This window comes from Kogia breviceps, chromosome 9 (assembly GCF_026419965.1).
Source record: "Kogia breviceps isolate mKogBre1 chromosome 9, mKogBre1 haplotype 1, whole genome shotgun sequence".
NCBI classification, from domain to species: Eukaryota; Metazoa; Chordata; class Mammalia; order Artiodactyla; family Physeteridae; genus Kogia; species Kogia breviceps.
This window is the reverse complement of record NC_081318.1, coordinates 100,694,292-100,720,166: the sequence shown is the minus strand read 5'-3', so window position 1 is coordinate 100,720,166 and position 25,875 is coordinate 100,694,292. Positions and strand designations below refer to the sequence as shown.

The following is a 25,875-nucleotide window of genomic DNA, read 5'->3' as shown; positions in this document are numbered from 1 at the left end:
GGGGCACGAACCGGTGTCCCCTGCATCGGCAGGCGGACTCTCAACCACTGCGCCACCAGGGAAGCCCCAGGCACCTCCTTTTTAAAGACTATCCCATATATGAAACAAACAGCCTCTACAGGCTCCTAATTAAGTTTTCTAAAATTTTATTTCCGTTTTTTCTGAAGCCTTTTTTTAAGTTGACTTTTCAAAGCCATCTGTGTTAAACTAGCAGTTCAGTATTCTAAATTTAATTATTTCATTTTAGTATAACACTGGTATTTTAACAATTTTCTCATTAAAAAGTATTTACAACAGAATTTAGTTATGGCTTAGAGCAACAACCCTGGTAATCCATCTAAAGCTCATTTTTCTTAGCTGTAAAGTGAAGAGATGGACTAGATGATTTTAGATTTTGGGGACATCCTGTTCAGACTTAAAATATCAAAATCATTACCCCAGGGAATCAGTAGATCTTTATTCAAATCTATTTCAGCTTTACCTTTAAAAAACAAAGGGGGGGCCCTCAGGAGAAAAATCATCTAAAATTGGATTAAGTTCATAGCAAATACAGCAAAACTTTAACTCAGAAGTACCAGAAAGATTAGTTTGGAAGCATTTAACCCATTTACCTTCCATTTTTCTCAAGAAGTCTTGATACTTCGTACACATTGGCCTACTGTAAACTGGCCAGCTCCAACTTAAATTTTGTTTTCATTAATGAGTTTCTAATTGTTCTATTTCTTTCCAGAACTTTCTCTATTCAAATTTGACTTTAAAATTTTACACATTTTCATCTTACTTTCACTTAGGTGTAATTTAGATACAGCTCAAGAGTAGCAAGTACTATTAGCTTCTCCACTTTTTAAATATTCTTGCTCACTGTCAGCCCATCAGAAGTAGGATTTAAAGCCTTTCATGTTGATTGATGTACCCCAAGTACTAGAACAGTACCTGGCACTTGGTAGACGCTGAATATATTTACTGAAGGAGTGAAGCTCTGAATCACAGCTAAAGCACTATCTTAATTCACATTCCACAAACTATTTTCATCAATAAACCCTTAAAATGAGTCTTAAAATTTCATGGGTGACAGCAACTCTCCAACAAATAATGGATTGAAGACTTGGGAAACATGAGTTGCATGCAGAAAAAGCTGCTGTAATCAAGAAATACATAAGGGAATTTCACATGGGAGATAATATTTTCTTCTTTTGGTAGGTTCAATCTTTTTCTGTTTTCATCTTCTCATTTGCAATCTGACTTACCTGTTTCTTTCAAAAACAATTTAAGGAACATTTTATGTTCCTTAAATTTCACCCAAGAATACCCAGTGATTACTGTAGTTATTATAACATACAGAATTAGTGATTTCCCAACCCTGTTCTTTTCATTAATCCAAATTTACTGAAGTATTACATGATATGAAAGGATGCATTAAGATTTTTACTACCATATTTCATCAATTTTAAGAAACATTCTTTCATAGAATAACATCTCTGAACTTGGGAAGTATCTTACAATTGATGCATCTTAGCCTTGAGTTGTGGCTTAACTGGCAACATTTTTCCTAACTAGTGCATAAAATACTGTCGTCTCACAATCAGTGCTGTCTTAGGGTAATATCAGGAGCTATAGTTCAAATATTCCATTTCAAGCAACAATTTCCTTGTCCTCCCAGCCACTCTCCCAGCATAAATACATAACTGAAATGTTAGGAAAAACTATCCAAACACAGTTCAATTTTATATAAAATATTTAATTTTTAAAACACAGGCTATTCATGTCACATAAATATCTTCAATTTTAGGTTAGCTGCTACGGTCAGCAGAATTATCAAGTGTGACTATTAAGAATAACTTAGATACTGTCACTTATAGGAAAGTCTAAAGCTCTAAGACTCACCATATTAAAATTCCAGATACTTGAATACTGCAGCTATTTTGCTAAATTTCAAAATATTTCTTCACTTCCTGCAATGTAGTTTTATTATAAGTTGTTAGTATTCAATATTCAAATAAAAGCAAAATAATTTTTCTTCCATTCATTTCTTTCTCCCCAACAACAAAAAAATCCATCAAAAGACATCAACTCATTTTATAGCAGTAAAATGGTGAATTATTCATTTTAAACTATTTTTACTGTTACCAAATTATAATGCTTCCCATGTACTGTTTTGAAATGAAGGTTCACAAGTCAGATAGAGGGCACAGGATTAAAAGACTGACTTTAGAACTGAAGCCATTTCCATTTGATAACAGTTGTTCCAATTTAAGATTCCAATCAAAAAATAAGTTACCAGGAGAACAGTTAAAACATAACGGTGAGTTGGCACAGCTCTCCTTTCCAGAGTCTGTTTTGCCATTTAGTGCTAATGGCAACACTGGTTATTTACCTTTGGTTCCTTTCTAGGATTATTATAAGGGTATGTGTGTTTGAGTGCACACAAGAAGTTAGTTAAACCTGACACCATTACAGTTGAAATAAGGGTTATCCATCATTCTAAAATGAACTAAAATAAAGGTACTCTAGGTGTGGCAGAAGAAGTTGTAGTAAACCTCGTAGAAAGTAAGAGGAGAGAGAATAAGAGGGTTTTTTTGCACTACTTTTTCTTTTTACTTCAGTAAATTCAACCTAAGCAATGTTTCTAGTTAACGAGTAAAATGAACGGTTAACTTTGTCTTAAAATGGCAACTGTATAACTTAAAATATGGTGTTCACCATCCCTCCCCCCATGAACTTTAACAGAATTATGCCAATTCTGTTATTAAGCCTTGCTTCTATGCTACTGCCCTCCAGTTATGCATGGCAAAAGGAAACGGACAATGTGGCAGTCTGAAAGAAAATGGTTCTCTAAAATTCTCATTTAGCTATTATTTTCAACCATTTAAATGACACAACTTTTCAGAACTCTTTCTCAGAAGTAACAAAAGTTGCTGTTGGGAGTTAGACTCCCTTTCTTTGCTCTCACTCCCCTATCAAGAGAAGGTGGTAGTGGAAGGTAACACACCCCAAAGAAAAGGAGAAAGCGTGGTAAGGCAGAGGGAACGAACCTAACAGGAACCGAGCAGGCAGCCCCTAGACACTTGAGAGCTCCCTGCCTCTTCAATACAATGCACTGATTCCCTTTAGAGGACAAACGGGTGTAAAGGTTAACTACTTTCTCAGACCTTAAGCTTACCTGTTAAGGCACTTACTTACCCTCCCCACCCCACCCATATTTTTCATATAAAACCCACTATTTCATTTGAATGCATTTTGCTAGGCTATGATAATCTGCAAAATAAAACAAAAATAACATTGACCATTTTTTTTTTATAAAACTGTTGCATCAAGAGAAAGGTTGTGTTTTATTTTCTGAAATGAGCACAAAGTACACCTTTCACAATAACACTGAAAGCAGGTGCAAAGACTGACAGTGACCTTTGACTAAAGGTAGCTTTGTAAAAAGAAAAATACCAAATAAATCAGTGCCCTTTCTGATTGTTGTAAAACTGGAGGGGGGGGGAGGGGTTGGTTGGTTGTTACATAAAAGTTGGTCCAAACTTACAAAAAAGCACAAATGTGCATAGTTCAGAAGATCTGCAAGAGGGCCATAAAAGACTTTTATGTCCCTAAGATTAGCATCCACTTAAAACTGCAAGAATACAAAATAAAATTGTTAACTAGAATTTGTGAAGATGTACAATCAATAGATCTAGTTTTTTAGAACAGCATGAATTTAAGCAAAGGTGGTTTTTTTTGTCTTTTTTTTTTAACTATTGTATGCAAGACCCTTTTCCACATAAAAATAAAGCTGTTGTTGAATTAATATTATTCAAGTCTCTTGGATCGCTGCCTTAAACTGCAGCTAGAAAAGTCTTTCCAGATAAAAATGATGTGCCTGAGGAAAAACAGATACTCAGTATGGTAACCCTCTGCCTCGACCTCTGCCAGCCGATGTGCTAACGTGTCCCCTGTATCCTTGTGAATACCCAGGTCCTTGGGCAGGAGAAGTCCAGGTCTGTCCATGCATGAGGCCAGGGCCACCCGGGTTTTCCTGTAAGTTACCACCATAGTTATAGTTGTGCATCTTTGCTGGCAAAGGATGAGTACTCTCTGGCCCTGTGGAAGGGTCACTGCTGTTTGCCAGGACTGCAATGGGGCCATGGCTATATTCAAATCTATGGTCCTTGTCTCCACTAAACAACATGGGACCTGTATTGAGGTAAATGTCTCCATATCCAGCCACTGAACTGGGAAATGACTCGGAAAAGGCAGAAGGCTGAGGTGGACCACCAGAATGAGATGAAGTAGTACTGTAGTTATCCAAGGACTGAATATCTGAATTTCCAATGAAGCTACGTCGTTCCAGTGGTGGAGCAGAGGCGCCTCCTAGACCATCACTGCTGACATAAGGAGCAGAAGAGAAGGAAGAGGATCCAAAACTGTCCTTGTAGTCTGCAGAGGGCGCGTAAGTGTCTCCTGCTTGGTAGTCACCACCGCTTTCTCTTTGGGGACCATCCTGGGGCTGATGCTGAGCAAGTAGCTGTAACAGGGCTGCTTTCACGCCGGCATGAGGGTCAGTTAACGAAGAACTAGTGGTGGGTACGTGCTGGTTTTCTGTCCGATAATCTAGGTCTTCTTCAGTGACTGGTGGTGGTTCAGGTGGTTCAGGAGGTCGCTGATCAGGAGGCAGAATACGAGGCCGATCTGGCTCTGGCGTGAGCTCCAGTCTCCTCATGTCTTGATGCTGGATGAGGTCATCTTGCCCTAAGTGAAACAAGGCAAAAAAAGAGAGTCAAAAGTTACCATGGAAACAAAAATTTCAAAATAGTTAATGTTTTCTAAAGAGCATTAGAAGTTATATCTCTGGCTAAAACACACACACCACACACACATACACACACACACACACACACACACACACCAAACAAACAAACAAACAAACAAAAAAACCCAACCAACCAAACAAAAACAACCCAAAAGTCAAATGAAAAAGAAAAAGGTATATGTTAAGTATTAAAATATCGCCTGCTACCATTTGAGTCTATGGTGACGGAAAAACTTTGTTGTATTTGACTTTTCAAAAGCATCTCACATGTACCTATTTACTGCCTGAAGAACAAAAGCTACTGTATACATAAAGTTTCTGCCTTGGTCAATCATCCTGCTGCAACTGGAATGAAAGATTATTTCTTAACCATAGGTTCACATGAGAAATGTTGATAGCATTCATAATGAGTTCTATCACCCACAGGTAATTCGTTAAAGAATCAACTCCTAGAAGTACACAGACTAAGAAACCAACCTATAACCAGTGACCTGAGAATTCTCAGGACATCTCCTAGCAAAGCTACTAAACACTACGCATTATAGCTAATCATCAACAGCAAGAAAACAGTGTGAATGCAGCCGTGTTAGTGGTCGGCTACCTGTACACTCACCCGACACCGGAGTGCTAGGTTCTGGAGGTGGCCTGAGCTGTAAGGACGCTTCGTGTCCCGATCCATTTTCCCTCTCTTCCAGTAGCACATCTTTCTGCTTTGACTGCTGAGCCTTTATTAACTGAGTCAACAGAACTGCAAATGCGCTCTGCACAGCCGCCTGGGCAGCATCAGTCTCCACTTTAGGCTGGACGTTCTGAGAAGAAGGCTGAATTCCTCCCAGCGGTTTCGAAGACTCCTGTTGTGGTGTTGATGGATCTGTCTGTTTTTCACCTGTTGCCAAAATTCCAGCAGGAAGGTTTATTTTATTTAGCTGCTGTTGAGTCTCAGAGTTTACCTTAATGTTCAACACTTGGACAAAATCAGCCATACTAACACTTGTTTTAGATTGTAGTAGGTTTAGTAGGATTGCCAATTCACTGTGGTTTAACTGCTGTCCAGGGCCTGTTTTTACTAAAGACAAAATGTGTATTAATTAGAATTGCCATGATTCACAGCTCTCCCCACCCCACAGAATGGCTCTGTATTACCCTATTAAAATGTACATTCGTGGGACAGTGTTTGAGAAATACTGTGGAAAGGGAATCTCTTTCTAGTTCAATTTCATGTACACTTAAGATGTAACGGCACATAAATTAAAACAAGAAAGAAAAAGAACTGCAGTCCCTTTTGAATAAATTATCTTTAAGGGTAAATACTTCGAAAGGAAAACCAAGACCACCGTTAGAACCCCATACTATAGACATGACCAGGAAATAGCCCCTGAGAATGGGCACTGGATGATGATCATGACGACGACGACGACAATGTTAGGTTCCTTTCTGAGCATTTTACATCCTTTATTCCTCACAACAACCTTATAAGGCATGCTTTATTATTGGCCCCATTTTTTTACTGAAGAAGAAACTGACATCCGGAGTGACTAAATAACTTGCTCAAGGTCACAAACTCTGTAAGTGGCAGAGTTGAGATTTGAACCCAGGTATCCTGATTCCAGAGTCTCTCTTTTTTTTAAAAATAAATTTATTTATTTTATTTATTTATTTATTTTTGGCCGTTTGGGGTCTTCACTGCTGCGCGTGGGCTTTCTCTAGTTGCGGTACGCGGGCTTCTCATTGTGGTGGCTTCTCCTGTTGCGGAGCACGGGCTCTAGGTGCGCAGGCTACAGCAGCCGTGGCTTGCAGGCTCTAGAACGCAGGCTCAGTAGTGGTGGCGCAGGGGCTTAGTTGCTCCGCGGCACGTGGGATCTTCCCGGACCAGGGCTCGAACCCGTGACCCCTGCATCGGCAGGCGGACTCCCAACCACTGCGCCACCAGGGAAGCCCCCAGAGTCTTAACTCTTAACCACTCCCTGTACTGCTTATATAAAATAACACGTATGTTCTAAAAACCTAACCTTATCTTTGCAGTAAATTCAAACTGGGATTTTGTAGACTGTCTGATATAATGTCTTTTATTCAAACTGCTTTTTTTTTTTTTTAAGTTAAGCACTCTTGGTAAATTAGGAACTCCTACAGAAGCATGCTTATCATGTACATATAAGGTGGCATTAATTCATGACCACTAAAACAGCTGTTTTTCTTTTTCTAATTTTCAGTTTAGACTTGTGATGGTTTACGTAGGTTCTTGTGCAAGTTTATCTGAGTCATACGTAACAACAGGGCTCAAATGTACATAATACTATATATGCTAAGTGATAATACAGATACTGATAAGCAATTTCCATAACCACAGATGACAGACTAATAGTACTCCAAGATGAAAAAGTGATGATTAATGCTTATTTTAACATATTCTCTCTTTATATATTTTGAGATACTTTTTATTACTTCTTAATATTTTTAGAATAATTCAAAACAAACTCTTGCAAGTTCCTCTTGTGATCCGCAGGTATTAATAAGGAACCATGCTTGTTTGCTACACCCCAAGTGCCTGTCTTCCTCATTTTCCCTTTCATTTTTCTATTAACAGAGGTAGTCTCCATGTGAGCTCAGAGAAGTACACTTTAACTGTGGTGTCTCATCTACACAGAAGGGGCATTTTTATTTCATGGCACTTACTGATGATGTAGAAAGTGGAGCAAAGAGGATTCATTCCTATTTCAAAAAACTAGAACCCTCACTTCTTAATAGTGACAGTTTGAAAAGAGAGGCGAAGGAGGTAAGGAGGGAGGGAGGGAGGGAGAAAATGAAGTTCTAAAATTAACAGGGTTGTAAATATGCAAAGCTAAGAAACAATAACAAAATGAGCCCAGAATTCATTTTTTATCAGCTAAAATAGAGTGAAATAACTACCCTCTATTCCACTAGGCTTCCTAGTGGAGTAAGGACATCAGTTCCATGAAGGGAAGCAGAAATAGACACCTGGTAGTCTTATTAAGGAATATGACAACTGTTGCCTGGGACAAGTGACCACCATCCAAATTTCCTGTTACCACCATCTGAAACCCTTTTTCAGCAGTAGGTGGTATATAAAACAGGTGACATAAACACAAACCAAGAAAACTTCTTGTTGCTTGTGTCTTTCTCCAAATTTTACCTATTTTTACCATGAAGAGAAATAATACTGAACTTGATATAGACAGCCCTCACTTTGTACAACAAATAAACGTGTTTTCTCCTAAGCTACATATACATCAAATATTTTCATGTACAAGGGGAATTCACTATTTCAAGAAACTCTGAAGAATACTTTTGAACAACAAATAACAATTAACTTTGGTTTTTAAAGTAACGTATTATAGCACTTTAATGTAGTCTGACCAAGGTCAACTCTAAGCTTGTAGACTACATGGGAAAGCATTAAGGTAATCTTTCTCAAGCTTTCTCAGCTAATCTACTCTATATTTATATTTAACCACCAAAAGTTCAATCTGATCCACAGATCTGTTTTAATCAACTAGCTGATCAGTCAATACTTACTCATCTCTTAATAAGTGCTGGGTTATTTTTCATGTTTAACAAAACACCACCTCCACACACACACATGTATTTATTTCTTATCATCTCTGTCTTCATAAAAACATTAAAGCTGAATGCTTTCTGGATTCTTGAGGCAAAATGAGGGAGTGGATTCCACTTTTTAAAAAGTCGTTAACTAAACGAGAGAATGAATTTAACAGCACTTCTGACAACACTGAAGAGGTTGGTTCCTCGTGAAGAAGCTTACTCTTATACCAGATTGAGTAAGACGAAGAAATTTAACTTTCCCCAAAATACCCTTCTTTATCATACTTCAAGTCACTTTTGGCACAATATCAGATTCCAGTCTGAGATTCTATAATATATTGGGAAATATATTAAAAGTGACCTGAGGACATTACAAACAGTATGAAAGAGCTTCTACTCTGATTCCTGGCTCTTTTCCTTTATCTTTCTTCTTACTCCTGAAAAGCATCCACAGACGTTGAATGCTGAGCCTCACAGAACAGTGTCAGTAAAAGACCTACCGACTCTTGCACTAGGGGGAAAAAAAAAAAAGACAGAGAAACCTGACCCATCACTAATCATATGTAATTTGATGCCTTCTTTATAAATTAATCTTACCTCGAGATTGCTTAATATTGTGGTGCCGGTAGCAGTGAAACATCTGTACTGGCACAACCAAATAACAAGGAAATGTTGAATTCAGTGTTCAACTTTTAGCCACAAGTGCTTTAACACTACAGCAATATAATTAACGCCAGCTGCAAAACAATGTGAAGAAAATCAACCCATGGAAGTATTACTGACCAGGTGCTACATTCGAGTTGCCCTGAGATTTCAGCTGTGAAGACGGCAGCACACCCTGAGGCGTGTTAGTTCTGCTGTCATCCATGCCCAGAGACAAGTCCTTTCTGGGGGCTTTAATTGTGGAAACATCATCAGTCATGCCCATCTGCTTCTGTCTTCTTCGCTTTTTACTCCATAACTCATGACAATCTTGCCATAAAGGAAGGCTGAAAAAAAAAAGTATTAAACTGTTTGTCAATGGCATTTCTTAACAACAACAACAACAACAACAAAATGATAATATTTACTACATAGCCCCAAAGCTGCCACCCTGGCTCCCCAACAAGTTATTCTTGAAGATTTCACACACAGGCTTTGTAAACTCCTCCAACACAAATAACCCTTAATGACCCCCTCCTTCAGGGCTTCACCTACACAGACAAACTATTTTTCTATGGCTTCTGGATAATCAATGAATAATAACTTATTAAAACTATGAATGAAGAATATATGTTCACAAAAATAGGTTACTATTAGCCTTGGTGCAATCTTTTAAAAGCCAATTCTTATCATAGTACAACATACATTGAATAGGACATGGAAAAAAAAGGTGAAAAATATGCCACTTGCAGAAACTAGACACGGAATTAAAAAGTAGCAAAGGCTAGGACATAAATTTGCGAAAAACCTTCTAGTACAAGCTTTTTACTTTCTGAGACCCTCTTATTTGCTTCTATAATCAAATGCTCTAGAATTAAACTGATGCTACAGGAGTTTCAAAAATAGATTGTAATCCAGGTTCATCAATCATCATTGAGAGTTCTGAATAACTAGCAACTATCAAAGTTATCCATAATTCTGAAACAATTCTACCTCATGTAATTTCACAAAATTGAAACACTGCAGAATAACTTTTGTTTAAAGAAAGACAAATATTTGATTTATAAATATTTTCTTCTTACCCTAATAAAAAAATCCAGTGGGAAGTTACTATGATATCTATTTTAAAGATAAGAAAATTGAGGCTTGGAAAGGTTAATAAACTTGCCCAGAATATCTATAAATTTCCTTAAGCAGCCCCAACCTGGTCTTCAACCTGGATATGTTTACCTCTAGGGATACATGAAGACTTTCTGAGGGAGTATACCTGGAATTGTTCTAAAAGAAATTCCATATCCATATGTCCTCTTTCCTAAAATTGATCTTTGAGAAGGGCCTGCATGTTCAGAAAGTTCTTTCACACATCTTCTTTCACAATTAGTCTTATCTCATGTTATAAAATAAAGGCATATGTAACAATATGGTCAAATCTTAGCAATAGAATTTATTAAGTGAAAAAAAGTCATTCCCAACAGATTACAAACAGCATGACACTCTTTCATAAAATTAAAAGCAATTAAAAATGTAAAATATAACTTTTTATGAGTACATATAGATGGCAACAAAAAGTATATACAAAAGAAAACAGGGATGATGGTTACACCTCAGGTGGAGGAAGGCAAGGGGGATAGGTCGTGGGCGGAGAAGGTATGATATGAGTAAAGTAGGTTATTGTCAAGATTCTAGCTTTTATTTGGTGAGTTCATGGCTGCTTATTAACATCATTTAAAATAACTAATTAAATTAAGTAACTAAAAGAAAAAAGAGAGCCATGCATGGACTAATGATGAGTGACACAGGATTATGATTAAACCAAGTCTATGCACCTGAGGTCCAAAAACAAAACAAAGGCATACCTCTCAGCCATCTTACTATGGTGCATTGCCTCAGCGTGTAAAAACCTCCTGGAGTAACAAACAAAGGGACAATTTGAAATATTGATATTGGGAAGCTTTAAGGCATCAAAAACCTGCCAAAGACTTTCGGGGTGTGTGTGTGTGTGTGTGTGTGTGTGTGTGTGTGAATTCAGACATACTGCAATACTGCAGAGTGGGGGGACTGGAGTGATTTCATTTTTTTCCATCCTGATGTTCAAGGAATGCATTGCTCTTGTGGGAGAGTCCCATGAGAATAAAGCGAAGAAATTCATTAAAAAGGGCTTCTGTTCCCTCCCACAATTGAAACGTTAAGAGATTCTTTACAGATGATCTCAACAGTAGGAAAGATAAATATTACCCAACAAATAGCTAAACAGGATAGAGAGGTTAGTGATGCTATTAGATGTACCAGGAATGTTTCCAGGACAACCAAATTTTTAACGTGTTCTTTTCTAAAGGTTCAAATACCGGCTCAGCCACTTACTTATTGTGTCTCACAGGCAAGTAACTTGACCTCTGTGCCTCAGTTTGCTTATCTTTAAAAATGGGGTTAACAAGACAATCTACCTTGTGGAGTTCATGTAATATACGTTAACATATTTAAGTGCTTGGACAGTGCCTCTCACATAGTAAGCATTATATTCATGTTTCATCATTCAGCAAGGCATTTTAAAGTATTGTTTTATCATATCATATCATGGAATATTTATTCCAATTATAGTTGATTATATTTATCTTATGAATTGTTTAATGCTTTTAAGAAAAATAAAATTATAGACAAGCTGCTGGCCTAATTCACTTCTTAGCAATACATACTCTTTTCATTAAGTACCTTAAAAAAGTGTGACAGGACATCTAATAAAATTAATGGAGTTTTTATTACCCCACTCATTTGCTTACTCCTAAAAAAACGGATAAGTTTAATACACGTAGCTATTTCCCAAAGGAATACCAATGCCTTTCTTCATAGTCCTTACCTTCACATTTTATAATTTTAACTACCCATTACATATGACAAAATAATAATGAGATGTTATATTGTTTATATAACTTTTTATTTAAATATCACATCAATATCACTATAATTTCAACCTGATTGCTTTACTGATGTACTTAACAAAGATGTACCATAATTTATTGCTGGTTTACAGAATGTTTCCCCAAATGTGTACTAACATATTTATTTTTAATGCAAAAGTGCAGTCGGGTGTGTTCTGATAAAAAGTTAAGTGAATTTAGGTGATGTGTTTGACAATATGAACAGAATTTCCTATTACGTGGCAAACATTTTCCATAAATTGATGGGATACATCTACAGTTCCAAGATTTTGACAAAAACATATATTTTTAAAATGTAATAAGAAACACAATTTAGCAAATGGATTGGTTAAGTAGCACTGAAATTACATGTTGACTTCCTAACCTTTTCTAAGTATACTGGATTAAGAAAGTGCGAATAAAAGAAAAAGCAACAAGTATAAGAAGTCATGTAATAAATATTGGTAAAGCTTCTTTGGTTTATTTTCTTAAAATCTGAAAAAAAATAAATGATTAATGACTGGATAAGAAATCTTTTGGCAAGTCATGTGGTTTCCAATTCTTTACTGTCACGAAAATTAGAGAAAGAATCTTAAGTTGACATCTGAAAGGTCATTAAAATAATTTTTGATGACAGAGCAGTGATTTTGGGGACATAATGTGGAAGAAGTTCAAAGAACTCAGTGATTTAACTATGACAAAACTCCATCCAGTCTCAAATGCTTATTTAAAAGAGTACTTACAAAAATTTTAAAATCACAATTAATGTGGAACTATAATCTCACTCTAGAATAAATAATATTAATTAATGGATACACAAATTACTTGAGGGAAAAAAAATCTCAGCACTATTTCATTAAGGTTGCTTCTCCAACAAAATTTACGATTTTTTTTCTTTTTTTTAAACTGAAATACACACTACTAATACATGCAATAATTTAATCAAGAAAAAAAGAGCTTTGTAGTCAGAGGAAATTTTTAAATTAAATTTCCATTTATATACATATATTTGTTTTAAAGAAGTACTATAGGGTAATCAATAAAATACTTTCAAGCATAAATATATGCTACATTAAAAACGTGCAGAAGCAATGTAAGTCCACACACACACACACAAACCCAATGGTGTCCAATTGTTGAAGAGTTTGTTCATACATTTTCTGAGTGAATGTTGATGAATATCAAATGCTAAGATATTTTGATTCCACTAAATACATTTACAAGATGATGTAACCACTCTATTTTAAAGTGTCTACACTTATACACTGAAAATTATACCTTTTGCAACTATTTGAACCCTTGATTTAAAAAATTTAGATGTCTATTTAAAATGTGTTCAATACAGTTTTACCAGAATTCTTTCATGTGGACCACTTAAACCAAGATATCAATTTAGTACTACCAATAATGAGAGAAAAATGACATATTCCTCTTGACGTGATATAGCAGGAAGCAATATCACTACCCTAGATAGCATTCTTGCCAAAAAAACCAAAAAAACCAAAAAAACACTAATTACTAATCATGAGGAAGTAGTTAAAGTCAGACTGTAGAATGCTTTACAAAACAGCTAGCTCTTCAAAAATGTCAATGTCGTCAGAAGTCTTCCCCAGAGACTTCTGGGGAAGAGACATAACAACTAAATGAAATGTGTGAGCTTGGAATAAATTCTTCATCCAAAAAAATCCAAACCAAAACAAAACAAACAGAAAAACAGACTACAAAGAAAACTATTGTGCCAACTAGAGAAATCTGAATATAAACTATTAGCTACCACAATGTTAAATTTTTTATGCTTTATAATGATATTGTAGTTATACAGAATAAAGTCCCAGTTCTTATAGATAACATGGTGAATTATTTACAAGTGAAATGTCATTACCAAAATATAATATGCAAATAGTTCAGGAAAAAAAGATATGGAGTGATATATCAAATGTGTCCAAATTTTAGTTAAATGTTGAATCTAGATGAAGAGTATATGACTGCTCACTGTAATATTCTTCCTATTTTTCTGTATAGAGTTGAAACTTTTCCAAATCAAAAGTTTAAAAAAATTCTTTAGAGGGGTACTTAAGCCAAAGTTTCAAGACTGCTGATATATACTGATAAGCAAAAAAATCCATGAAACAATTCAACAGTGAATGATTCAGGTCCCTCAACGTGTCAGATGATAGATCCTTTTTGCCTTCCAAACTCATCCCACAAAGGCTATTCACATACAATTCAGTAAAAACTAAAGCCAAATATGATGGTCTCATAGAACTATAATAAGACCAATCTAATTAATTAAGTGGAAGAGCCAGGATTTGAACTCCAAATCCCATGTCTGTTCCTTCACAATATGCTAATTGTTATTACATGGACACATTTTATTATTATAGGGACAGGCTTGTTTTTGTGACACTCATCATCATTTTTAAAATTACTAAGAAAATCTCTACAAACTTTCTAGATCCTATCAAGGAGAACCAAATGGACTGCTCTGTCCCCTTCCCCAAATCAATCCTAGAGAAGTTACAGGAGCCACAGGGGAGTGAAGGGTCAAGAACCCAGCCATTCCGATGCCCAGACTCTGTGCATTCTCTGCCTCCTGACACCCACCTCCCACCATCAGACAGTAGACTCATTCCATACAGGCTCTGGACACAAATATTTTTATTCAATGATAAGAATTTTCTACTGTAGAGTCTGCTAAGGAGTATTTCAGAACCTCTTTTTGTTACAGAACTAACTTGAATTTGAGAGCTGGCTTCACCCTTTACTAGATTTGTATTCTTGGGCAAGTTTCTTAACCTCTCTGAGCCTGCTTCCTTCTCTGTAAAATGATGATTAATAATACTCACCTGTTAAAATGATAAAGATTAATGTAATACATGAGAAATGCTTAGCATAGCACTCAAAATTTTAGCTAAGCAACTAGTGTCGGCAGAAACAGTACTACAATAGCAGCAGTAATAACACTTTTTTTCGGGTGGAAATATATTAATAAAATTAACTAGAGGAAGGCTGCTTTTGCTAGTCCTGTGGTTAGCTGAACATAAAGCAAGACTCTGCATTCTAGATGTGCAAATTATGTACACTATTGCTATTCTTTTCCTTTTGATTTATTCTTTCTTTTGACTTAACTAATCATAGAATAGCTTTTGATAGCTACATAATGATGTTATTAATATTGTCCAGATTCTGCATATAGTAAAAAGTCACTTACTCTGGTGGAGGCATTTTTGAGGGTTCCACATCCCGTAGGAACTCACATTGAAGAGCCTGCTCTGCAGTGCAGCGCTTACTAGGATCCAAGGCGAGCATGTAATCAAATAAGTCTAGTGCAGCTGCAGGAATACTGGCATGAGAGGATTACAAAAGTCATGCATGTTCTTTGACTCAAGCTTAATGTTTCTTTAGGAGCTTATTTTAAATATTAGCATTTTATAACATGTTTGTGAAACTTTATTCCAGTAAGTTCCAAATATTCCTTTAAAGAAATATTTATTTTTAATTTTATAATTATTATTCTAAATAATTTGAAAATTGGCAAACAATAGTATATTTTACTGCTCTAAGGGCAATTTGCTGTTGTAACATAAATTAAAAACGTAACAGAATAGTTTCCTACAACAAAGTAAAAAACTCAGTTCAAGTATCTTGTAAGCAGTTTCATTAAAACTTTAAATGGTATTATTAAACTTCTTTCAGGTAAACACTAAATCAAACACATAACTCCAAAGCACTGATTTCATAATGATGGGGAAATGGTAATTTGCATGTAGCAAAGGGAACTCAAAGTTAAATGACACAGAAGAATTGTGATAGGTCGACCTTAGGTCAACAGAGGCTACAGTGACATTTAGAATTCTCAAGAAATAACTTAAAAAAAAATCAACGCAATATGGATGTTTAAGCATCCCCTTCTTACAAAACAAATTCTTCTCTTAACTTTCGACGATATTGCTTCTTTGGTTTCATGGTGTTGAAATATGGTAGTTTGATTACATCAGGCCACACTGCAGGACATGGACTTCCACATATACGGCTGAACAACACACAAAAAGAAGTACATCAATATAAACTACACAGAAAAAAATCATACATACAACTGCTATACAAAACATCAACTCATTTTTAAATATGCAAATGTTGAAGTCCTGATACAATGTATAATAGTTTCATTAAATATTTTAGTCATCCCAAATCAATTACTTGTCTTAAGAATTCAGTGCATTTTCAGTGAATGCTTCTAACACTCCAAACATTCCAATTCCTAGAAAGAAAACCATATCTGCAAAATCAAATCTTAAAAACACAGGCAACATTCAAAATATGTTGAGCATATTTTGAACCAAAATTTAAAATGTTTATGCCAATAAACTGAGGAACTAGAGTTTAGTATATGTCTTTCTCTGGTTTTATAGGTACCTAAACATCCCCTCATGAATATAATGAAGTTTGCAATAATGGCAGAAAAGATTTCCTACACTGAAGAAGCTAACTGAACTGTAGACTGCTGCTGAACTCGATCAACAGGAGGACCCTAAAAGTCACATTCCTGAAACATAGAAGTTCTTCAATTTCAGTAGCGCCTCTGATTTCAAGGTATTTAGAAATTTTAACTGCTTTACTTCTCTATCTGTATCTTGAAATCCCTCAATATTTTTATAGTAATTAGTAAGTCCTTGTTATGGTAAACTGAAGAAATGCTATAACAGATAACTCTAGCTGGTAAACATTTAAAACTAATGTTTTGGTAATATGTAGATGAAAAATTGGTTAAAAATATGCTTAACTTGAGTATACTGAATCTCAAGAATAAATGTACGTTTTATATAAAATTATCAGCTAGTCTTCATATAGAAAAAGAAGAGGTCCATGAATCACTGACTAAAAGTAAAAATATCCCATATATACATAAATACATGCACCAATATACATAAGCAAGTGACAACTAAAGTTGCCAGACACCCTTTAGCGGAGCTTAAGAACACTATGTCAGAAACACATTTGTACAAGGCACCCTCTCATTTTTTAAGCTGTGTCACTGAAATTGTATTTTGTTTCAATACATTTTAGGATTTTTTTAAATCCAAGCTTTTTAAAAGGCTTTAAGATCTTACTATTCGTACATGCCTGTCTCTTCTTCCTAACAATCTCATTCTCACAAGCTCCTCAAAAGGAGCGAAGAAGACCAAGCTCAGGAGCGTGGCTCTCTATGATCTGATCCCAGATTGGCTTCCTAGTCTCATCTCCCAACTCATCTCTCTCCACAGACCAATCACTCCTCCACGTCTCTGCTCATGTTCCTTCTTCCTAGATTCTATCTAGCTCAATCCTCTTCATTCCCGAAGATGCAGATCAAAAGTAATCTATTCAGCAACGTTTTCTGTATCCTCACTGTCCAAAATGGTCACTTTTTGCATGCTCCTTGTTTCTTTTGACACTATTTCATCCTGCTTTATATTTTAGTAGTTTACATGTCTTTCTTTCTCTTACTAAATTATAGTAAGAGAACCACTCTCTCACTTTTGTATACTACATAATATACCCAAGTAACTAGATGAATATAATCAATCCCTGGCAGATTGATGTGCATCATAACAGAAGTATAAAATATAATGGAATAAAGAAAATGAAGGATACTTTCAACTACGGAAATACAAGAAAACGTACTCAAGTTAGAGAAGAGGTGCAGAATTTTGCCTATAACTCAACGGATAAGTAAACAATAGACAGGTGGGAAAGGGAATAAGAGAACTATGTTACTGGCAAAGATTAGTGCATAGGCAAAGTCATGGAAGTAGCAAAGTATAAACATTTGTGGGAGGAAGACTAAGGAAATCAGTATAGGTGGAATTTAGGGCTAAGGGAGGTTTAGTTGGAAGCATTAGACAGGGGCCATACAATACAGTTTCAAGAGGCAGTATGCCTAACTATAATGAAGACAGACTTTGAAAACAAACTTTAGAACTGAATCCTGTCTGTGATATTGGTGAAACTGCATTGCTTAGAATCTGCTGCTCTTTTGTAAAATGGGGATTAATTTTACTTTGGACCTGTGAAATTAAATGAGCTAGCACCTGGCTCATTAATAGCCTTAAAATAAAAATCAGTTTCATTACCTCTTAGCTAAAGAGTTTTAATTATTTTATGTGTTCTGGGAAGATAGTTGAGTGGGAAAGTTATCAAATTGGTAACAGCATACAGGATGAAACAGACATTCTAAGACAGGGAAAAGTTTTAGAAATTAGGGAAGCAGACATGACAGCAATTGATAATTGCATATTGGCAAAATCAGTGCCTGATGGTCAATTAGCTATCCCCAAATCATTTACTGAAGACATTTTGAAATGCATCATATGCTAAATCCCTAAATATCTAAGGTATGTTTTGAGACTCTACTTTGATTTATTGATTTATCTACTCTGGTGTCAATATCATATGATACCTTTACATTTTTTATAAGACTTACAGGACAAACCCCTCTATCTACTCATTCCTCTAAGTATTCTTTTCAGTATTTCCTTACAGATGAATTGTAGAATCAATACTGTCACACTCCAAAAGTAAGAGAATCCTGTTGGGATTCCACTGCTGCTCTGAATTTATCAATTTAGAAAGGATTACTATCTTTACAAAGCTTAATATTTCCATTTTCATACTTCCTTTGGTTTTATACAGGCATACCTAATTTTATTGTGCTCTGCAGTTTTTTGGTTTTTTGGGTTTTTTTTACAAACTTAAGGGTTTGTGGTAACCGTGCGTCAGAAAGTCTATTGGCGCCATTTTTCCAACAGCATTTACTCACTTTGTGTCTCTGTGTCACATTCTGGTAATTCTCACAGTATTTCAAACCCTCCATCAGCCAAAAGACTACAACTTGCCAAAGGCTCAAATCATGGTTAGTATTTTTAGCAATACAGTATTTTAAAATCAGGGTATACACACATAATGCTATTGCACACCTAACAGACTACAGTATAGTGTAAACATAACTTTATATGCACTGGGAAACCAAAAAATTTGTGTGACTCACTTTATTTTGATGTCCACTTTATTGTGGTAGTCTACAACCAAACCTGTAATATCTCCAAGGTATACTTATAAGTGTCTTCAATTAGATCTTGTATATTTCCTTTTATGGGTTTTACTTTTTGCTTTTTGAATGTGTTCCTATCCCTATTATATTTCCTAAGCAATAACTAGAAGAGTTTTGTTATAGGAAATGGTTGAAATTTGACATAAAAAATTTAGATCGCCACCTGAGATCCTATGGTTCCTAACATAGTTGTCTTTTAACAGTTGTTTCTTTGAGGCTTTCCAGGTTTATTACCATCACCTATACTCACAATTCATCTATATTTTTTCAAATATGTATTCCGCTTTATCATCATGGTATGCTACATTATGTGGCAATTTCCAAACAATGTTAAAATGCTAATCATGCCACACAATATTAGGTAATTCTGTTTGGTTTCTGATTTTAATGGGAGTACTTTCATTGTTTACCACTGGGAAAGATGGTAACTTTTAGTCTGAGAAACACAACACATAGTAAAGATATTCACAGACACATACAAATTCACATATACCTCCTGCTTAGAAAGCATTGATTTATTCATTTTGACTATGGGTTTTATTTTTGTGGCTTTTAAATTTTAAAAGGATACTTCTTTAGTTCTATCAGTTTGATTTTTAGAAACTTTATTAAAATCATCACCTGCATTTTCTTCCCTGAGTTACTGATGTCATAAATTATACTAGAGATTAAGAGATTTTCGAATTAAGAGATTTTCGAATATTCAGTCATCCACAAGTTCAAAAGAGGAATACCGCTTGGGCCTAATCAAAGTACTGTTATTTTAGTGTAATGCTGTATTGTACTTTTTAGATGGTATACATCAGCAGTTTGCAAAAATGGGGTTCAAAGACTACTTGATATCCCCTAGACCCTTCAGGGGTCTGGAAGATCAAAGGTATTATTAAGACATTATTTATACTTTTCAATGTGTTGACTTCGCACTGATGGTATTAAGCCAGTAGTAGGTAAAAAACTACTGGCACTTTAGCATGACTTGTGGCAGTGGCACCAGACTATTAGCAGTAAATACTCTTCACTACCACATAATCTTGGTGGGGAGAGAGGGGGACAGTTTCACTTAAGAAGGTACTTGTTGAAGCAGTAAAAATTATTATTATTAAACCCTTACACTTGAGTACGTATCTTTTCACTATTCTTAGTAATGAAATAGAAAATACTCATAAAGCACTTCAGTTGCACAACAAAGTGATAGTTATCTTGAGAAGCACTTGTGCAATTATTTGAGTTGCAAGCTGAAGTAGCTGCTTTTTTCATGAACCACGATTTTTTACCTGCAAAAACAACTAACAAACTATGGTCATTCATACTTGGGCATTTGCCAGACATTTTCTTAAACAGGAACAAAGTCAGCTTATTACTTCAAGGAAGACAATTGCAGCATTTACTGTCAATTATAAAATTCAAGCTTTCAGGAGAAAATCAGAATACTAGAAGACTTATATCTACACCATGAACTTGACAGCTTCAAAATAAATACCTAAAGGCTTTTCTGATGAGACAAGTGGTCATACAAATACTATATAATGAAATGTTACACTTTAGAAGATCTGCTCAATTCAGTGATCCAATATTATCAAATGACCAATACATAATGTTATAAAATCATCACAGTTAAAAGATCTATTCAGAGTGTAAGATAAACCAATGGATTTCAATATATTAGAGTACAGAATCTGTGGTTACAGACTGCACATTACAACTAACCTGTAAAAAAAAACTTCCACTTACTGAAGTTTCAAGGAAGAATATGCACAATTATCTGAAAAGACTATTGAAAACAGCATATCACAGACGTTTGTCCAGATGTTTAAGCCAGACATAAGAAGATTTATAAAAAAGTGAAACAATGCTATTCATTTCACCAATATTTATTTTAGTTTGGGAAATATAAACATTTTACAATTAAAATGTTATGTTAATATATTATTTTAAAATGAATTAATAAGTATTTTTACTTCTCAGTTTTAAATCTCAATACATACAGTCAACATAAACAAGCTCTTGGGATCTTTTAAGAGTATAAAGAAGAGACCAAAAAGATTAAGAAGTACAAGTTTAAAGAAATTTTTATGCTATTGATTTATGAAGGTATACATGCTTCACTTTTTAAAATATGGGAACTTTCCTTCTTTTCCTATATTCTGGAACAACCAAAGCCTATGCCTTTAAAGTTGTAAAAATTTTACCTGTGTGACCTGAGGCTTTGTGTATGTGTGCGGGGACTTCTTCTCATTCCAAATCTACTTTTAATTTCTTCCATGGTTGTTTTTTATTCCATAAGCAATATACATTGTGTGATATAAAGGTTCTTTCACTGGCTGCCAGAACACTTAGAGTTAAAAGTGTTACTCTCAGGTAAAAACATTTTTGCTCTCATTCATCCCTTTTTTGTCCCCACCTATGTTTTTCTCTCTCTTTGCCATTACTTTTAATTCATGCTACTTCTTATCACAAAATTTTTGTAATCTGCCTAAAGTATTTTCTGGAACCAGGTAAAGTAAAAATAACTTGACCACTGTAGTATAAAGCTCTTTAAGACAGATTCTCATTAGGATTACCATCCTTGATCCATTTATATGTATCTGTACAATGTAGACCCTAGAACTCATCATTCCTGAGGCTTTAGATTGGGGAAACATTCCAGCATTACCACAAATAAGATGAGGGGAAGAAGTAAATATGTACTAGGAAACACATTAATTTTTACAATCCTACGCACATTATTTGTCCTGTTTTACTTGTGAAGAAAGAAACTTAGAGCATTATGGAACTTACCCTAAGTCACAAGAGCAGGAAGTAGCTGAGCTGGCATTAGAACCCAGGCCTGTAAGATCCCAAAGCCTGCCCCTTTCAATATACTTGCCATCTCCTTCAAATCAAGGAGACGTGTCTCTTTTACCAGAAACGTCCTTTTTTTTCTTCATGTTTTAAAAGTAATTAATGCTATAAAGTCAAAATTGAAGCATCTTTTTTGTATTATTATAAATATTTGGTATCTTACCAAAACCCAAACACATTCTGAAACATAGAAAGTAAAACAGTCCCTTCCCTAACCCTCTCACAAGTCCACGTTCAGATTAACAATTCCAGACTCTTTTGATGTGTTTAATTTGTCTCACCCACGTGGGATCAAACCAAACACAGCCTTCTGTAAAACTGCTCTTTTCACATGACAGTGTTGCTTTTGCATATCAACATCTCCAGATCTACCATTTCCTTTTTAGTAACTGTACAGTATGCCACTAACTGGATGGCTTGAGCTTTCTTTTTGTTTCCCATACGGTTCCCTAACTGACTTAACATGTCCATAAAATAATCCAAACACACTCATGCCTCAGGATCACGACTCTGCTGTTCACTCAGCTCTCTGCTCAGATGGTACCTATGGGAGAGATTTTCCCTGGCTCCATACACAGCACTGCCTCCTATCGTCTTCTATCCCCTGCACTCATCACCACCTGATGTATTTTATTAATTTGGTTGTTTTCTCTGTCTCCCCCAACAAGAAAGCAGAAAACGTTGTGTGCCAGTTACTAGGCACTGGGGATACAATTCCCAACCTCCACTGTATCCTCAGTACTGGTAACTGCTACACAACCAGCAATCAATAAATACTATTCAATTAACTCCCTGATTTGAAATGTCTACTGTATTATATTCTAAGGTCCATATGAACTTTCTTTACTTCTGAATTTCCCATATAATTCCACTAATTCATCTGTGTATCCTGTGCCAGTACAAAATGGTTTTAGTTACTAAAATTTTGATTTAACATATGATATGCCAAATTGTCCTTCTTTTTTAAGAATTTTCCCAGCTATTTTCAGGTTCATGCCTCCAGATAAACATTAAAATCAACTGTTGTTTTAAAAAAGTCTTTTGAAGTTCTCATTAGAACTATAATGACTAAATAATGACTAATATACGATGAAGTGCCATCTTGAAACAGAAAAGGGGCACAGGCAGAACCCAGGGCACGTGGATCCAATAGCGCCTGGTTCAGGTTCTTCTCCCTAAGAATGGCGGCTTCCACAGCGTCCTGGGTTTTACCCCACTCATCTTGAGAAGGCTTCCGTGCATCCTGGAGGAGGGCACGGCCACCGCACTGCTTTTGCATTTTCAAGAGACGCTGGTGCCCTCACACTTCTCCTTGGCCAACTAGTGAAAAAAGTGGCTCACACCAACCAGAGTCACATTGCTACTGCCGAAATAGAAGCCCAGAGAGAGCCGTGTGGCTGACAGGGTCTTGGTGCTCTGGCCGGATGTCAAGCCTGTGCCTCTGAGGTGGGAGAGCCGAGTTCAGGACACTGGTCCATCAGAGACCTCCCAGCTCCGCGTAATATCAAACGGCAAAAGCTCTCCCAGAGATCTCCATCTCAACATTAAGACCCAACTCCACTCAACAACCAGCAAGCTACAGGTGTGGACACCCTATGCCAAACAACTAGCAAGATAGGAACACATCCCCACCCATTAGCAGAGAGGCTGCCTAAAATCATAACAAGGTCACAGACAGCCTAAAACACATCACTGGACGTACCTGCCCACCAGAAAGCCAAGATCCAGCCTCATCCTCCAGAACACAGGCACTAGTCCCCTCCACCAGGAAGCCTACACAACCCACTGAACCAACCTTAGCCACTGGGGACAGACAACAAAAACAACGGGAACTACGAACCTGCAGCCCACGAAAAGGAGACCCCAAACACAGTAAGTTAAGCAAAATGAGAAGTCAGAAACACACAGCAGATGAAGAAGCAAGGTAGAAACCCACTAGACCAAACAAATGAAGAGGAAATAGGCAGTTGACCTGAAAAAGAATTCAGAGTAATGATAGTAAAGATGATCCAAAATCTTGGAAATAGAACAGAGAAAATACAAGAAACATTTAACAAGGACCTAGAAGAACTAAAGAGCAAACAAACAATGATGAAGAACACAATAAATGAAATAAAAATTCTCTAGAAGGCATCAGTAGCAGAATAACTGAGGCAGAAGGACAGATAAGTGACCTGGAAGATAAAATAGTGGCAATAACTACCGCAGAGCAGAATAAAGAAAAGAGAATCAAACTATCAAAAATTAAATACAAAGAAAAAATATTAAAAGCAGCAAGGGAAAAACAACAAATAACATACAAGGGAATCCCCAGAAGGTTAACAGCTGATCTTTCAGCAGAAACTCTGCAAGCCACAAGGGACTGGCAGGACATATTTAAAGTGATGAAGGAGAAAAACCTACAACCAAAATTACTTACCTAGCAAGGATCTCATTCAGATATAATGGAGAAATTAAAACCTTTACAGATAAGCAAAAGCTAAGAGAATTCAGCACCACCAAATCAGTTTTACAACAAATGCTAAAGCAACTTCTCTAGGGAGGAAACACAAGAGAAGGAAAAGACCTACAATAACAAACCCAAAACAATTAAGAAAATGGGAATAGGAAAATACATATTGATAATTACCTTAAATGTAAATGGATTAAATGCTCCCACCAAAAGACACAGACTGGCTGAATGGATGCAAAAACAAGACCCATATATATATACTGTCTACAAGAGACCCACTTCAGACCTAGGGACACATACAGACTGAAAGTGAGGGAATGGAAAAAGATATTGCATGCAAATGGAAATCAAAAGAAAGCTGGAGTAGCAATTCTCATATCAGACAAAATAGACTTAATAATAAACACTATTACAAAAAACAAAAAAGGACACTACATAATGATCAAGGGATCAATCCAAGAAGAAGATATAACAGTTGAAAATATTTATGCACCCAACATAGGAGCACCTCAATACATAAGGCAAATGCTAACAGCCATAAAAGGGGAAATTGACAGTAACATGATAATGGTAGGGGATTGTAACACCCCACTTTCACCAATGGACAGATCATCCAAAATGAAAATAAATAAGGAAACACAAGCTTTAAATGATACATTACACAAGATGAATTTAATTGATATTTATGGGACAGTCCATCCAAAAACAACAGAATACACTTTCTTCTCAAGTACTCATGGAACATCCTCCAGGATAGATCATATCTTGGGTCACAAATCAAGCCTTGGTAAATTTAAGAAAACTGAAATCGTATCAGGTATCTTTTCCAACCACAATGCTATGAGACTAGATATCAATTACAGGAAAAAATCTGTAAAAAATACAAACACATGGAGGCTAAACAATACACTACTTAATAACCAAGAGGTCACTGAAGGAATCAAAGAGGAAATCAAAAAATACCTAGAAACAAATGACAATGAAAACATGACGACCCAAAACCTATGGGATTCAGCAAAAGCAGTTCTAAGAGGAAAGTTCATACCGATACAATCCTACCTCAAGAACCAAGAAACACCTCAAATAAACAACCTAACCTTATACCTAAAGCAATTAGAGAAAGAAAAAGAAAAAAAACCCTAAAGTTAGCAGAAGGGTTAAGAAATCATAAAGATCAGATCAGAAATAAAGGAAAAAGAAATGAATGAAACAATAGCAAAGATCAATAAAACTAAAAGCTGGTTCTTTGAGAACATAAATAAAATTGAGAAACCATTAGCCAGACTCATCAAGAAAAAAAGGGAGAAGACTCAAATCAACAGAATTAGAAATGAAAAAGGAAAAGTAACAACTGACACTGCAGAAATACAAAGGATCATAGAGATTACTACAAGCAACTCTATGCCAATAAAATGGACAACCTGGAAGAAATGGATAAATTTTTTGGAAAGCACAACCTTCTGAGAATGAACCAGGAAGAAATAGAAAATATGAACAGACCAATCACAAGCACTGAAATTGAAACTGTGATTAAAAATCTTCCAACAAACAAAGAAAGGCCCAGGACCAGATGGCTTCACAG

General features: G+C 35.8%; 1 protein-coding gene across 2 annotated transcripts in view; it reads right to left on the bottom strand.

Moving 5' to 3' along the window:
* Positions 1–1,169: 1,169 nt before the first annotated feature.
* The window catches only part of CDK13 (cyclin dependent kinase 13), a 114,292-nt gene continuing 89,586 nt past the window's right edge, over positions 1,170–25,875 (bottom strand). Inside the window, exons 10-14 of one of the 2 annotated variants that reach the window (XM_059074309.2) lie at positions 15,827–15,943; positions 15,122–15,253; positions 9,137–9,342; positions 5,406–5,858; positions 1,170–4,731 (exon numbers count right to left, since the gene is read on the bottom strand). In XM_059074309.2, the coding sequence (XP_058930292.1) occupies positions 3,881–4,731; positions 5,406–5,858; positions 9,137–9,342; positions 15,122–15,253; positions 15,827–15,943 (1,759 nt within the window). In that variant the 3' untranslated portion in view covers positions 1,170–3,880. The remainder of the gene's footprint in view (positions 4,732–5,405; positions 5,859–9,136; positions 9,343–15,121; positions 15,254–15,826; positions 15,944–25,875) is intronic. The other variant, XM_059074310.2, reaches the window with a different exon arrangement.